This window comes from Gymnoscopelus microlampas (genome assembly GCF_963454915.1).
Source record: "Gymnoscopelus microlampas genome assembly, chromosome: 5".
NCBI classification, from domain to species: Eukaryota; Metazoa; Chordata; class Actinopteri; order Myctophiformes; family Myctophidae; genus Gymnoscopelus; species Gymnoscopelus microlampas.
In genome coordinates this window covers 29367420-29384056 of record NC_139942.1, presented here as the reverse complement: position 1 = coordinate 29384056, position 16637 = coordinate 29367420, and the positions used below count along the sequence as shown (strand labels likewise).

General features: G+C 42.5%; 1 protein-coding gene across 3 annotated transcripts in view; it reads left to right on the top strand.

The window, feature by feature from the left end:
- The first annotated feature begins 753 nt into the window (after positions 1 to 753).
- The window catches only part of LOC311044783 (sickle tail protein homolog), a 90003-nt gene continuing 74119 nt past the window's right edge, over positions 754 to 16637 (top strand). For all 3 annotated transcript variants that reach the window (XM_084056577.1, XM_084056576.1, XM_084056575.1), the window contains exon 1: positions 754 to 1783. In XM_084056577.1, the coding sequence (XP_083912703.1) occupies positions 1516 to 1783 (268 nt within the window). In that variant the 5' untranslated portion in view covers positions 754 to 1515. The remainder of the gene's footprint in view (positions 1784 to 16637) is intronic.

The window sequence follows — 16637 nt, the reverse complement described above, 5'->3', positions numbered from 1 at the left end:
ATGCAAATGAGACGCAGAAGTTTGCTATGCAGTGGCCAATCAGCCACGATGTATAGCGAAGTTTTGTCAGTGAGTGAGACATGACACCAATGACAGAAACAGACAGAAATATAACGATGGAAAGTAAGAATATGAATAACAAAGTTTTAAACTAGTTAAGTGTGTGTGTATCTGCATCGTCTAGTTCACATCAAAACTTCTGAAGTGAACTTCTGATGTGTTGCCACTTTGACTTGCCGCAAACCTCAGTGAAAAACTCGAACGTTCCCAAACTTTGTGCACCGTTTCTCTGCTGGCTCCACCTCCTGTCACAGTAGATTGCTCCTTGCATAGTCAATGCATGGAATAACACCGCTTTCTCACGAAGTGGAACTCTTGATTCTACTGATGATGGTGTGAAGTGGGTGTTAGTGGGGGAGAGAGAGAGAGAGAGAGAGAGGGAGAGAGACAGACGTAAGATGGAGGGTGAGAGAGAAATTGCAAAGGGGGGAGTGAAAGGGTGAGTGTGAGAGAGAAAAGGACGAGAGCGGAGAGGAACTCTGGCATTGATGAAAGGGATAGAGCACCGAAAGAGTGAGAAGAGAGAACAAGTGATAGAAATGAGACGGAACAAGGGGGGGATTAGATGAAGAGAGAGAGAAAGAGGGAGCAACAGTGGGACAGAGAGAGAGAGGGAGTTAGCGGAAAGGGGTGGGAGCGAAAACACACAGAGAGCGAGAGAGAGAGAGAGAGAGAGCTCCCAAGAGGGATCAGTTCAGCCTCACACAGAGAAGCCACTCTCTGTGGAGAGAGGGATAGACCACGGTAGGGAGACAGAAAGCGGAACACAGCCTGTAGGCTCTGGTTGCGTCCTGCCAGCATTGCTTGCCCAGCGGTGCGTTGTGGTTGAACACAGACACAGACAGACACAATTGTCGGCGTGAGGGAAAGCAAAGCGGAGGAAGAAGGAGCAAAAAGATGATGATGGGTGGGATCTAGAGAAGAAAAGCTGATGGAGCGGGCAGAAGAAGAAGAGAAAACAGAGAGACGCTGAGTCAAGGGGGCAAGCTGACAAAAAGTGCACACTGGCCCCGAAGACTGCTCCATCACCTGACAAATCAGAGGAAAGCCCACAAACTCAGAAAGAAGAAGAGAGAGAGGAGAGAGAGAAAAGAAGATAAGTGAGGAGACAGAACAAGCTGACAGATACAAGAACGTTGCACCAGAGAAACAGAGAGAGACACTGAGGGGGAAACAAGACAGCTGGAGGCAACAAGCTCGCAGAAAACAATTGTGTCTACAGCAGCAACTCTCTTTGCCCTTCCAGAGGAAAGGAGGGCAGGGATAGAGGAGAACGGGGTACAAGAAGAAGGCAATAATAAAACAGAGACTGAGGAAAAGGGAAAGAGAAAAAAGGCAAGAAAGTAAGAGACTGTATAGGGAGAAAAAAGAAAGAACCAAATCCGAAACAGAAGGAACTTTGAAACAACCCTGGAGTTTCTGAGCGGCGCACTACTCAGCAGCCCAGCAGGGAAGATGTCCAAGTCGTCGTCCCCCCGCCTGGGCCGACCCGGCGGCGGCTCCAAGAACGCCAACCTACGGAAGGAGCTGCAGGGCAACCGCTCCTGCATGCTGAGGGTCGGGGAGCGGCTGATGAGGGCCGGCAGCGAGGGCAATCTGGTCCAGAGTACCAGACCGTCCCAGAGCCAGGGGTCGGGGGCAGCGCCGGTGGATGGGCAGACACAACCACTGCCCCTAGAGGAGAGACGGCCCAGTGACGCTTTGGGGAATCCATCCGCTAAAGGTAAAAAGGGGCTTGAGTGTCATTCATTTTGACAAAGTACACGTACAAAAAGAACTTGTTGAAAATTGTCATTGTGTGTCAAAAACAACTTTCACTTTTAAATGCCTTTATTTGGAATCAATGACATCATTTGTTTGCTAGCTTTAGATTTTAAAGGGGTAGGTTATGAATGAGAACCAAAACAATAGGAATGAAGCAATTATTGAGATGAAAAATGGCTGTTTTTTAAATCTGGGTCATCATCAGATACATTTCTCTTTCTGTTCTCTGGTATATATTTGAAGGGATTTGGAAGATGATTGTTACCAGATATTATTTGGACTCTCCTAACTTATACAACATACCCGTTATTAAACTGAGCTTTTTAACATTGCTGTTCAGATGAAAATAATGCTGAAGGCGGTGAGCATCACTGTAGCATTTCCTGTCTCTGTCTAGACATTTAATTACATCCTTTTTTGTATACAATTATGACAATTAGGGAGACAGCTAAACGCAATATAGACTCTTTTTATTCTGTGCATTTCTCTGTCATGTCCATTCACTCTCTGTGTAATAGATTTGGTCACTGTTGTACTCAAAGTTACTGGTAAGAGGAGACACCTGAATGTCATTTTCTAGCTCAGAACCTTTCTGATTTGTGTCCTATTTCTGTTCTTTTCTCTCTTTTGTCTCTTTAAAGTGCTGTGTTGTTGTTGTACTTGTGGTTCATGGCCACAGCCTGTGTGACATACTGTTTTGCCAGTATGTGAGTTGGTAGATAGATTTCTCTCTCTCTCTCTCTCTCTCTCTCTCTCTCTCTCTCTCTCTCTCTCTCTCTCTCTCTCTCTCTCTCTCTCACACTCTCTTCTGCATCTCTTGCTCATCCATGTTCCTCTCCCTCTCTCCTCCTTTCGGTTCCTAAGTCATTCCCCCTCTCATTTGCACCCTCTATATCTCTGTCAATCATAGAGACCCCCCCCTCTCTCTCTTTCTTCTCTCCATCTCTGTCTATGCCTGTCTGTCTCTCTGTCTGCCTCTCTATCTGTCTCTGCCTGTCTCTGTCTCTCTGTCTTATCTCTCTCGCTCTGTATCTTTGGTATGATTCACACTATGTTCAAAGTAATGTTCTGTTTTCAAATGAACAGATCATGGCAGATCTGGCCCACGCTCCGTCCGGACTATTGTTATTCTCGGGGTAAATAATCCCGTTCCAAATGATACATTCAATGAATTTCACTTATTCTTACAAGCATGTGCTTCCGTGAGTCAAGGGGCCTAAAGCTATGTTTGTGTTTGTGAGTGCATAACAAATGCGAAATAATGTTCTCATCAATGTTCTCACATGATGCACATAATATACCGTATATACATGGACTCACCATGACAAGCATACAAACACACATGTACGCACGTGTGCACGCATCATCCGTGTTCATTTATCCATTTATAACTCAGAGAGTGTACTGTACACATGTACCCAATTAGACCCGTAACAACACAGAGGATTTTACTGTGGATACTGCAGTTTAAAATGGCCAGTTGGGGCTGATAAACACGCTGTGACTTTGGGGAGGAATACTCTCATCCTCACAAGGAAAGCTGCTTAAGAACACACAGAAGCACAGAGACCCAATTAGACCGTGGATACTGTGGGTGTTCAGAAAAACAGCAACCACAAAATATTTGTCCTCAGATTCCCTTTTCTTTGTTCGTTCACACAACACTATAAACCCATCCATGACCACACACCACTAGGAAAAATCTTTTTGAAATGTGAGTTTCTTTCCTCGTAATTCATACTTTGTACACAGATGAGTTTTGTTCTCACAATTGCATCCCAGAATATTTATATCTTGAGAGAGAAAAACTAAGAATTCTGAGAATTCCGAATTGCGATTGTGAGAACACTCTTACACGCACGCACACACGCACGCGCACACGCACACACACACACACACACACACACACACACACACACACACACACACACACACACACACACACACACACACACACACACACACACACACACACACACACACACACACACACACAAATCAACAGTTTCAGTGGCAGAAATACAGCACATAATACCTCAGTGAGGTATTATCTGCTATATATGAGGTATATATTAGTACAGGATTGATAGTATGTATAACAGTTTCACAAATGTATACTGTAGTGTGCTAAGGTGTTGTCCACTAAATTACACCCTTTTATCCTGACCCTAAAACTAAACGGGAAAGAGAAAAGGGGAGGGGGATCACTTTTCTGCATTAGCCAGCAGATAGCTGCTCAGATGGCCTCAGTTGAGCACACATGGGGGAGCTGTTAGGGGTTTAAGTGCCTTGCTCAGTGACACTTTGACACGTAGGCTACTGTAACTGGTCTGGCCAAGGGTCGAACCGGTGACCTTCTGATTCCCATCAGACGGATTCTCTTCTCACTCGGCTAAGGCCGCCCCCCAATCCCCCTAAAGCCCCTTACATGGCGTTGCTGTCGTGGGTGGAAACCCACAAAACTGTCCAAAACTGTTACTTTTCAGGATTCAAATAAAAACATGTAAAAAATAACAGATCTATAAGCTCACGACGAGTCGCTTTACGACGCGTTGTGAGCTTGTAGATCTGCTATTTTTGCAAATTTTGTGTGACACTGTAGTATGATGGAGTAGGGCATTCATTTACAAAAAAAAAAGTTAAAATATGGAGATAATACGTTTGTAGCCACCATCAACGATAGTGAGGACCTGCACAGTGTCCTCACATTGGAGGGATTTCCTCTTGTGAAGAACATGGGTGGGCATGCAACACACACACACACACACACACACACACACACACACACACACACACACACACACACACACACACACACACACACACACACACACACACACACACACACACACACACACACACACACACACGCACATTTATGGCCGTTTGGACCCACATACCCGCCCAGTCAGTCAGTCAGTCAATCAATCGATGGATGTGTGAGCAGGTTTTTCTGTCCTGTCATACATTCCTGAGCCGCGAGTCTGCGTCCAGCTGTATTGTCCCCTCTAGTCCCCCTGAGCGGGGCCCGGGATTAGACGCGGGCCGGGGCCCTTTGACTGACCCCGCTGCTGATTAGATACATTCCCTCTCCTATCATCACATTCCCCCAACGCGCCACAAGAGCAGTTAATCTGCCTCCAACTAGCTGTCCACTTCAAAAGCCCTCTGCACTGTAACGGAAGAGAGACACACACAGAGAACAGAGACGAGCATCCATGCAGTGTGAGGGAGAGAGACAAAAGGAGTAAGGGCGGGGCAATGACAGAGAGTCGCGTTGTTACTGTAAAATCCTCTGTGTTCATTTAACTCTGAGAGTGTACAGATGTAACCAAATGGCCCCATAAGCTCTCATTTGGCTACATTCTTACACTTGAGTTCGAAATTGCATAAATTAACACAAAATGAAAGGCTACTACATCCTTTGATCGGGCACAAATGAGAGAAAAGGTGATTGCGTTTTGAATCAGAGTTTTGAAAAAGAAACATTGAATAAAGCTCATTATATGCTACTCCCAAATCATTTGATCCTCAAATCAGTATACAGTACCTACAGTACCTGACTGTATTTAAAATGTACAATTTAGGTGTTTAGCAGATAAAACGATGTGATTCAAAGAAACTAGGATGGCAGGTAAACATCACACCCGCATCTTTGTAGACAACATGCTGTCCTAAGTAACATTCTTAGCATACATTTTGTGGTCAAGGAAAAACTAATCCTATTATAATTCTAGTAAGCTCACGGTGGTGGTTGGTGGTAGGGTGGACTCTTGATCAAACTGCGCATGCGTCGTTGCCAGGTTTCGTTGCCAGGTTTCGCGAGAGAAACAAGCAGCAAGATCTATGAAAACGAGGCCAAACCAAACGAACCCTATACCACCAACATTGGCCCTACAGCGCTTACAGTACGCCGACATGGCAACACCCAGACCCCGCCCACTCTCTGACTACGTCTACAATTCTTTCTGTGGAAAGTAAACACATGACCAGACGGCCCGGGCCGGGCGAGTAACATGCCTACGCCATTCTCCGTGCTGATATATATATATATATATATACGCCCGTGGGGAGGGGTGACCGCGGGCCGGGGGGGGGGGGGGACGCGCGGGGACGTGCGCGGCGGAGAAACCGCGCGACAGGACGTGCATTAACCCCAAATTTGCAACTGGGTAGCGTTAGCAATTAGCATGCTACGGCTAACAGCTACGTTAAACATCTTATCAACAACCTGTATGAACGTTCTTCCAGTCGTTCCTTCACAATAAAGGTTGCATCATCAACTCACAACGCGTCGCCATGCGTTGTGAAAATAGCTGATCTACAAGCTCACAACGCCTCGCGATGCGTTGTGAAAATAGGGAGATGGGGAGAGAGAGAGAGAGGGACGGAGAGAATACTCAAATACCTTGAGTAAAAATACTTCAGAGTACTCAACATGAGTACAAATACTTAAAAGTACTGAAAAGTTGAAAAAAAGAGTAAAAACACTTAAAGATTGATGAATACACTACACATACCTAAAAGTTGATAAGAACAGTAAAAATACTTAAAAATCTGTAAAAAAAACTTTAAAGCTAATAAAGTCATTAAAAACACTTTCAAGAAAATACATTGAGTAACAATACTTAAGAGTACTTCAAATGAGTAAATACTACTACTACAAATACTCTTTTAGTACCGCCTCTTTTAGTACCGCCTCAATACCAGCTTCAATGCATTACTGAAATTACATTTATATGAAATACATCACAACACCCTCCTATAATATTAAAAAAACAGGCGAAGGGGTCCGCCTTGATGTTCCACAGGGGTGCGCGGGGACCCCCAGGAAAATAAAAAAGAAATGTTGCATTTTTTTCTTTTTTCTTTTTCACTTTTGGATTTTTTTGTCCCACGCTTTTGGTACCCCAAAATAAGGGGGCGCCACGACGGGGCGCGCGCGGGGGAGAAACCGCGCGACAGGACGTGCATTAACCCCAACTTTGCAACTACTTTCGCCTGCGCCCTTCACCGGGTATGGTCTAGTTTCAATAATTTATCTTGATATGTGAGCAACTTAAGTGACCAACATAATATGTTACAATACAATTTATATTTCCAGACATATCTGGAAATATAGATTGATAAAGTGCCTTGATAAAGGGCTTTTTGACAGTTGCTGAGGGACAGGAGTGCATGTTATGGGCTATATTCACCCAGGTTCTTCCCCGGGGGGCTAGGTGTCTAGGGACTGATGATGCTAGTAAACTTCTGGTGACATGTCTCATCTAGCCTTCAGGCTAATGTCGTCCCACTTATGAGCAATAAAGATATGACCATATACATTATCCACATGTCTGTAAAGGCTTAGGGCAGGGATTTAATTAGTGTCTTCAGACCATTTGGATTCATCCTGAAAGCTACTCCCCCTTGTGTGCCTTTGTGGGAGGGACTGTTACCCCCAAGTTAATAGAACCTATTAAAACCTAACCTGTATGTTCAACGTAGTACAGTACTTACTGCACAGTCTGCAACACATAACATAGTTTGTTTAAGTCAATTAGATTTCAGAAGACTACATGAACAAAAATCCATCACACTGCTCTTGATCAGCAGCATCAGTTTTTATTCCAATTGTTTTTTTCGTCCCTCTGGACCTTCAGAGGGACCGAAACGTCTGTCAATTTGAATGAACTGATGCTGCTGAGCAAGAGCAATGTGAGGGATTTTTGATCATGAAATACTTTTTTCATGATTGCTCCAGTTCAGTTGTCACTGTCCAAAGCGCTGCATCTGAACAAAGTGGATGTGCGAATATTTCCTTTGCATATAGAATACTGTCCATGAAAATTATATCCAAACAATTGGTGACCGATGACAGATGACAGAAATATACGTTTACATGTGTAGAGATACTGCATGTGGATTCCATATTGAGAATTCAGGGAAATCCGGATTCTGTTCAAAGAATGAAGGAGAGGCGCGTTCAGACAGTTAGCTGATGGGGAATTGAACAGAACCAAGGAGTACACTGACATGGCTCCATGGAGTGTGACAAAAGTGTAAATACTGTATCTGTAAGTCACCTTAAAATACCAATTGTATTTTTACAGAAAATGTTTATTTAGACTGTGGAAATGTATTATGCTTGCTGGTTCATGGCTGGCCTGATTTATACTTGATTTGTACTTGATTCTGGTTCAGGTCAATCGTGTCTCACACCAAAAATAGCAGATCTACATCGTGTCGCTGCGTGACACATTTCAAGCTTTTAGATCCGCTATTTTCGGTGTGAGACACCAGCACGCAACTAACTAACTAGTCAGTCATCAGACAATCACATTTGTCAACTAGAAGGATGTGTTACACATGAATAACAAGATGAATCATACTACCACCCTCTCCTTCTCTCCCATCAAATCATTTCATCTTCCCTCCGGTGAGGTGCTGATTTAGTCCAATGACGTGAGCTTCATTGAAGTGGAAAGGACCCCACAGAAACATGCTGTATCTAGTATGGACATGCTTCAGTTGGCAGGGTTACTTGGAAAACATAATTGATTATGCATTAGAGTGTGTAATGAGTGACCTGATCCACTGGTATAAGTCTTGCTTCTCAAAACCACTGAATATTTCTATCTACCTTCTAGTTGCTTGAGTAGCTTTGTAAATAACAAAAACTAAATCAATTCAATATTTTGCTAAATGCTCTCTTTATGTCTCTTGCTGAATTGCTTGTCATTTTATACTCATGCTTCGTCATATGACGCCTCACACTGCGACGTGTCATTTGCAACGCGTTATATTGCAACGTGTTGTTGTGAGCGTGTAGAGCAGTTCAGCTACTGTACAGTATGTATGTACTATGTAGCTCTAGCATCGTCGGCCAGGCTTCCACAAAAGCAACTCTCAATTCCATTAACGTTGGACCCACTTACCTCCATGAACCTTCATACAGTTACTCATTTACGGTAATCTGGTCCAAGAGGGATCTCTGGGAGAGGAGGATTCTAGTTGATTGACTTCTTGGTGCACGAAAGCCTAAAGGCAGAACACTGGATATGTGGATTTCTCAGAACTTCCACCACATGAGAGATTAAAGCCCTGGGGATTGGAACTAAAAACCTTCCCTAAAGATTTGGGTATTTCATCACAGTACGTACGTACTGTAGGCAATGTCATCCCCTAGAGAAACTTGTGTGTGTGTGTGTGTGTGTGTGTGTGTGTGTGTGTGTGTGTGTGTGAGTGTTTAACAAGCAGAATGACATTTCCCATGGCTGTCTTGGCTTTGTCCGGCAGCTGTCAGGCTATGCATCTCTATCAATTCACACACGCACACACACATAGCAGATTATGGCAGGCTGTAACTCAATTTGCACAATGACCACCAGCAGTATAGCACTACTGGGATTCTTACCTCTAATCCCTAACACTTCCTTTTCTACTCATTTATTTTCATCACCTGTCTTGTCTTCTTGTCTCCTTTCTTCTCACATCATGTCCTGTCCCCTATCGTTCTCCTCTACTCTCCTCCTCTCTCGTCATCATCCCATGCAGCTGATTGAAATGCCCTGAATATTTACTATTGTCAAAATGCCCTTTCTCCAGTTTCTCTCTTTCCACCACTTTCATGTTGTTCTGTCTCACCAAACCATCACTTAGATGTACTCTTGATCACCCTGTTCACTGGTTTATGTTTATATTTCATCACTCACTTTTTCTTCTCTCCTTCTCTCTCTCTCTCTCTCTCTCTCTCTCTCTCTCTCTCTCTCTCAAATAGATTTAGATGAACAAATCAGCTGGCATTCTGTGTATATGTAAACGTGTCTTGTTGTATTGTGACTGGATGCCATAAATGTCATAAAATGGAGCGCAGGGTTGCTATATCCATACAATGTGGTTTCTGGACTTCAAGTGTACCTCTCATTGTAATCTCTATGTGAAGTGTATAAATTACTGTTAAATCATGCAAATTACACTAATGTTTCCTCTACCACTTCTAAGTGCGGGTGTGCCTGCGTGTGAGTGTCTGAGCAAAAGAGAGTTTACCCATTCCAACACTTCGGAGAGGTGTTTACTTTTGTTTTTGTCTTACTTTGTAGATTTTGATAATTATTAGACCTACAAAACACACATCAACCACTTTAGCCTTACATATACTACAGCTATTTGAAAATGGCTGATCTACAAGCTCACAATGTGTTGCGATACGTTTTGAGCTTGTAGATCTGCTATTTTAAAAAGATGTGTATACATATTAAACTTGTGAAATGGGGCATTCTGCATAATGAGTACTTTTACTTTTGGTACTTTGAGTATATATGTTTTCTTTTACACAAATCAATTTTAAATACCGGACTTTCCATGTAACTGAGTATTTCTAGATTGTAGTATTGACACTTTTCTTTTTCCTCATACTCTATTATTATACTCTTTTTTGAGCATGAGTGCCCTGTGTTGTGAGCAGCTGCTTGGCTCAGGAGCCAATGATGCGCGCTGGGCAGTTATTTTTGTCACCTTGTACATGTGAATCCTTTGACATCGTAAGCAGGCTATAATTCTGATCACGGGATTGCGGCTATTTAAGTTCTTTGTAAATGGGAATGGTGTAGCTCTACTCCAATCTTGTCTTGGATTGAACATATGTCCCCAGTGTTAATTTAACTCATGTGTATATACATAACTCTACTCCAGGAGTATACAAATAGAACAACTGAGAACTTTACTGTGTACATATAGGCCTACATACTCACTCACACATACTGTAGCCGAAGGAACTCTCTGAGTTAAATTAACACTGAGGATTTGAGTGTATACATACACTCAAATCCTGTCAGGCAGAAACCTCCTCCATATATCTCCATATGTTTTTTTTATTTTTTTTTATTACTGCCCTACTTCACAATACTACAGTGTCATGCAAAATGTTTTGAGTGAAAGTGGAAACAGACCAATGTCTGTTGGTTTTATAAATATCTAACCAAAAGTATTATCAAGACCTTGTGACTAAATAAATAATAACAGAAAATGTTTTACCCTTCTTGAAAAGTAATGGTTTTGGACATTCATTACGAGGTTTCCGCCCGACAGCAACAATACTGTAGTCAGAATTGTGGACAGCGGTCTGCTGTCCTCTGCTGAGGCCAAGCTTGTCACTGTGAGAGTTTCATTAGTATTTCCAATGTTATCCAATACCTTTTTCTACTCCACTACATCTCAGAGGCAAATATTGTACTTTTACTCCAGTACAATTATATGAAAACTAAAATGGGACCTTCTGCATAATGATGAGTACTTGTGGTACTTTAAGCATATTTTGATGCCAATACTTTTGCACTTTTGTACTCAAACTACTACTACAATAGGGTATTGATACTTTTACTCAAGTACAAAATGTGAGTACTTCTTCCATCACTGCACACACACAAGATTTCTCTGTTGTGCTTCTCTTCTCGCATGGACGGGTACACTGTCCGCAATAAACACACACTCACCTGCACAGACACAGTGCACGTACAAATACTGCATGTGACAGCTTAGTCGTGCAGTATTAGGTCAGTGATTTATATGTTGGCTATTCAAAAATAGCAGTTGTACAAGCTCACAGCGCGTCACTTCGTGCCGCGCTGCGAGCTTGTACATCTGCAATTTTTAAACATTTTTCAAAAACTGTGGAGAACTACTGATTTTAGAAGGCATTTGTAGAATCGGCCTCAGGTCTTAATGGGATAAAGGAAGAGGGACGGACAGAAGGAAACTTATTTCTAGCCTTATCCTCAGTAAAACAAATACAAGACAAGTTTGAGAACCATAGGCTATGCATGCACATGAGCTCATAACACCACAGCATCATACTTAATGTACCACTCAAACGTTGACATTCACGGTGGTTTCAAGCTAAACCAACCTGCGGCATTTGACTAAGCACTTTATGAAATACGAGCAGACAGAACAGGTTCAACTTTGCTGTGTATTCTCGCATCTAAAATGGCTTGGTCTAACAAGCCGCCAGGCTATGTAAAATTTCATTTTTGTTTGTTTTTTAAGGTCAAAGGTTTAATTTTATGCATGTGGAAGAGTGCATAAGCTTCCAGCCATTGTTATACAAACACTGTTGACCTGGTGTGTTATAGGCCAAGGTCATTGTTTCATGTTTTTGTCAGTTCAGTATTTTTTTGTTTGATGGTTCTATCATTTTGAGCACATCATGATGGACAGACTTCCATAAAATCAACTGATCCATCTGTGTCTGTAGCAGTGGTGGAAAGTAACTAAGTACATATACTGAAGTACTGTACTTAAGTAAAAGTTTGAGGTATTTGTACTTTACTTGAGTATTTCCAATTTCCAATTCTTTTACTTCTACTCCAATGCATCTCAGAGGCAAATATTGTACTTTTACTCCACTACAATTATTTGAAAACTTTAGTTACTAGTTACTTTATATTATTACAAAACATACATTAACCACTTATACATTTCCATTTCCCATTACCCTATATACATTTCGTCCATTTGAAAATAGCCGATCTACAAGCTCAAAATGCGTCACATTGCGACGCATTGTGAGCTTGTAGATCTGCTATTTTCAAAAGATTTTTATACATTTGAAAACTTGAATGGGACATTCTGTATTCTTTTCCACCATAATTTTAGCCACAACATAATCCTGTGCACACAAAAGTCTCTGAAAGGTTATGTATCTTATTTGGTGTCTCTGTCCTGATTTGCATAAAACGTAAGGCCATGAGCCTTATGTTTTAGCCAGGACATTTCTGCGAGTGGCTGCAATTCCTTTGACTTATGTTTTAGCCACTCCACAAAGGAAGACAAGTTCCCACACACTTATGCCTGATTTATACCTGGTCATACGACGGTATCATGTGCAGAAAATCTACAGGCTCAAAATGTTTCACATCCCAACACGACACGTGATAAATGTGACTTTATAAAACAGCCGTGGTCCTTTCCCATGAAGCACCTTATACATTTCTAATTGTATTATGTATACCCCATACTGTGCTCTCATGTTTGGCTCTGCTCTAATACCCTGCCCTGTGTGAATGAGCTCCTGTACCTGTAAATGAACAAAAAGACAGAGATTATAATGTGTAGGTTCACTGAAAAGCTTAACTGCTTTTAGGTCTCCTAGTGTCAGCACTCTAAGGGTGGTAATGTCCATCCAGTAGTGTAAAGTAATGGATGACCCATAATATTTTGGTGACTCCATGAACTTTGCTCTAATGTCACCCTATAAGACCAAATATCCACTAGCAAACAAGACATCTCAAAATCCCCATGAAAGTTGATAACAGCATTCATGTTACCTGGAGAATGACCCCAAACTATTTGAGTGACCCGGCCATATAACCTTTCCTCTAGTGCCATCGTCTGGCCAAAATGTCAACTTTGCACACATGTTATATCAAAATCTAAAGGGCACATTAAGGGTAAGGGTCAACTTTGTCTTGGGCACAGTGCTGCAGTCCGTTGCTTCACATAAAGAAACAAACAAAACAAAAACATCACAAAAGCCATGCTATGAAACTTACTGAAGCATTCATCCACTTTGGTCCAGTTGTAAGGAGCGGCATGTAGCTACCAGAGGCTTCTAGCCAGACTTTAGTTTTGTTACTGTATTTGATATTATTTGATAATTCATTCTTTATTTTGTTGGTCATAATTTGATGTTAGATGTGTATGATTAGGAGACATGAGGACACAAGGGTCGAGGTAGTGTCTGCTAACAGTATAGCAGAGTAAGTGCCAGGTAGGCTAGATTAATTCTTTACTGGCTAACTGACTGACTCAATTGTTGCGTGTGTACCTGGTACACTGCCCATCTACCTGACTGATCCACTGACTGCCTGGCACACCAAGACTGGCTGACTGGCGACTGGCTGGCTGGCTGACTGATTGACTGACTGGCTGGCTGGCTGACTAACTGACTGGCTGGCTGGCTGGCTGGCTGACTAACTGAATGATTTTCAGGCTGAGTGGCTAATGGGCTGGCAGAGCTGTGAAGCAAAGAGCTGCATAGTGTAGCCTAGCATAGTAGAGAGGAGAGCTGAGATACACCTCCAGGGTACTACTGAACTGAATCAATCAGGTCTGCTTTGTCAACCAGAGAGAGAGAGAGGGAGAGGGAGAGAGGGAGAGAGGGAGAGAGGGAGGGGCAGAGGGTGGAGAGAGAAGGAAATTAAGAGATTGACGGAAAGGGAGGAGAGAGAAGGAAATAGCCTAATGAGAGTGAAAGAGGGTGAGAGAGTGAGAAATGGAGACAGATAAGGAGTGAGAGAAGTCTAGTGGAGAGAGTGAGCTAGAGAAAGCAAAACAGAAAGACATGATTAAATGGAGATGAGAGACTGAGTATATTAAGTAAAAACAGACAAATGCAGACTCCCTGTCCTCTCTCTCAACTCTGCACTGCCAAATTCTCTCACTTTTATCAGTGTCTCTCATTCTCTCTTCCCCTCTCCATTCCTCTCCTGTCCTCAGTGACGAGGTCTTTGGGGTCACCTGTGCTCAGGGCACCCTTCACCATACATCAGATCAACTTAACTTGCAGCCTCTGTTGGGAATACAGCTGCAGAATATTGGGAGGATGACACATGTCTTTTCTCAACGTACTGTTAGCTCTGTGGGGAAACACAATGACAGAACACCACATTTAACCACTCTATTAAAAATAATATAATATATTATATTATATATACAGTGTGTGTGTGTGTGTGTATATATATATATATATATATATATATATATATATATATATATATATATATATATATAGTGAAAATAGCAGATATACAAGCTCACAATGCGTCCGTTTTTTTTTTGCTTACCTTGCAATAGAGATATGTGTAGTGTAAAAGTGTAAAACTAAAATGTGAACCGATAGCGTGTAGTTTAATCAGTTTAAATAAGTAAGTTGCCAGGTTTGCTCATGATCACACACGACACAGTGTGAGACACCTTCAAAGCAAAGGGTTTACCAGACAAAAATATTACCTTTTCACTCTATCAGGTCTTTTGGTCATAACTGTACATATCAGTTTGTTGATTGAGTTTGGGCTTATTGTTCGACTGAGGAAACGGACCACAGACAAACATGCCACTGTTTGACCTTTGTCTGAGCAATATTGAACGTGACAAAATAGTCACAAGCATCCCACGCAGATAATTAAATTATTCCTAAAAACAAATGTAGCTGTCTTTAAAAGAAAGGTCACCACTGCCCACTGGTATAACTAACATGAGCTTTGATGAGGACCTGAAAGGGTACGATAGCTCCATGTCCACTCTCCTAATGCCTCAAGGTATCTATCGAATGACAATGAGATACTGACAAACTACAGTACCATTCCATACCACTCTATGTTATGACCACCTGTTCTCTCCTGTTATGACGGACCTTTGGATCCTAGAAAAGCTGAGACGAAGTAATGGATGAAGGGTGCAGTCAGGGCTTAAACCCAGGACTTCTCCCTTTTTTTGTACACTAGGATTCACAAACCGATGTCAAATGTTATGGCTGATTACTTTCCCCATTATACTAGAAGGCATAATAGTACTTATGTGACTTTGTAGAGAAGGTCCTGAGCTGTACGATTAGCCTCCTATTTAGTTTTTGTTGCCAGACCCAAGGGGTCGGGCTTACATGAGGCTTTGTATCTGTTTTCTCCATACATGGGCATGGTCACTTTTCCCCCGGCCCCAGCCAAAAAAGTCTGTCCCCCTTTCGTCATAGAAGGGACATAGAAGGGACACACGTCATGCGAAGCCCGGCCATTCAGATTTCAACCACTAGGGGTCTGGCAGTACCAGGTCTCCTGGTTCCCTTGTTCAAATGTATCCCACCATGTTTTGATGAGGGCGAGCTATCTGGAAGATGGTCTGCGAGTCTGTGTGTCTGTGAGGCGGTAAAAAGGCTTAAACTATATGCCCAAATATTGAGATGACTGACGTCATAGTATTGACGTCATAGATGAATAATGTCATAGAATGGCCACATCAAGTCTGAGATCCACATGGAAGCCATGCCATTATTAGACCCCTGTCTTGTTTCAAATTGCAATTTATTTGCAGTTGCTGCAGGAACAGCTGTTTTATCCTTGTATTGTGATTTCTGAGCAGTAATCGAGGATCACAGTTTCATTTATCACAACATGTTATTTGTTATGTAATGGTCCAATTCCCTCATGTGTAATTTACAGAGGGAAACAGGAGGGTGGGGGGGGGGGGGGGTAGGAAAAAGTGAGGGAAGGCCCACAATAGTACTTCCTCAGAAGTACACACAGGAACACCCCCCCCAAACACACACACACACACACACACACACACACACACACACACACACACACACACACACACACACACACACACACACACATGCACGCATACACATGCACGCACTCACACACGCACAGTGACCATGTCTTTCCATGTTGTGACCTCCATCGCCACACAGTGCAGTGAACAATGAGATGAGCGCTGTGTCAGTGCAGTCTTTCAAAGTGTTCAGTGGAGGGGCTGGGAGCTATCTGATGGGAGTAGCGGCTCAAAGCGTCCCGCAGAGAGAGGCACGGAGGTGAGATACGGGGCAAATCCCCTTTACACTGCAGCTCACACATTCTGTGCCGCAATAATAGTACGAAATAACAAACTGGAATTATAAACTTTGATTCGATATATCCCCAAACATGTACTGATGCTTTATAATGCAGGAGATTGAAGCGATGGTTTTCTCTATATACACTGACCTGTTGCTGTCAGCCTGCAAACCTTATTCCTCCAGGGGTAGCTAATGTTAATAATCGGTCCAATAGTCA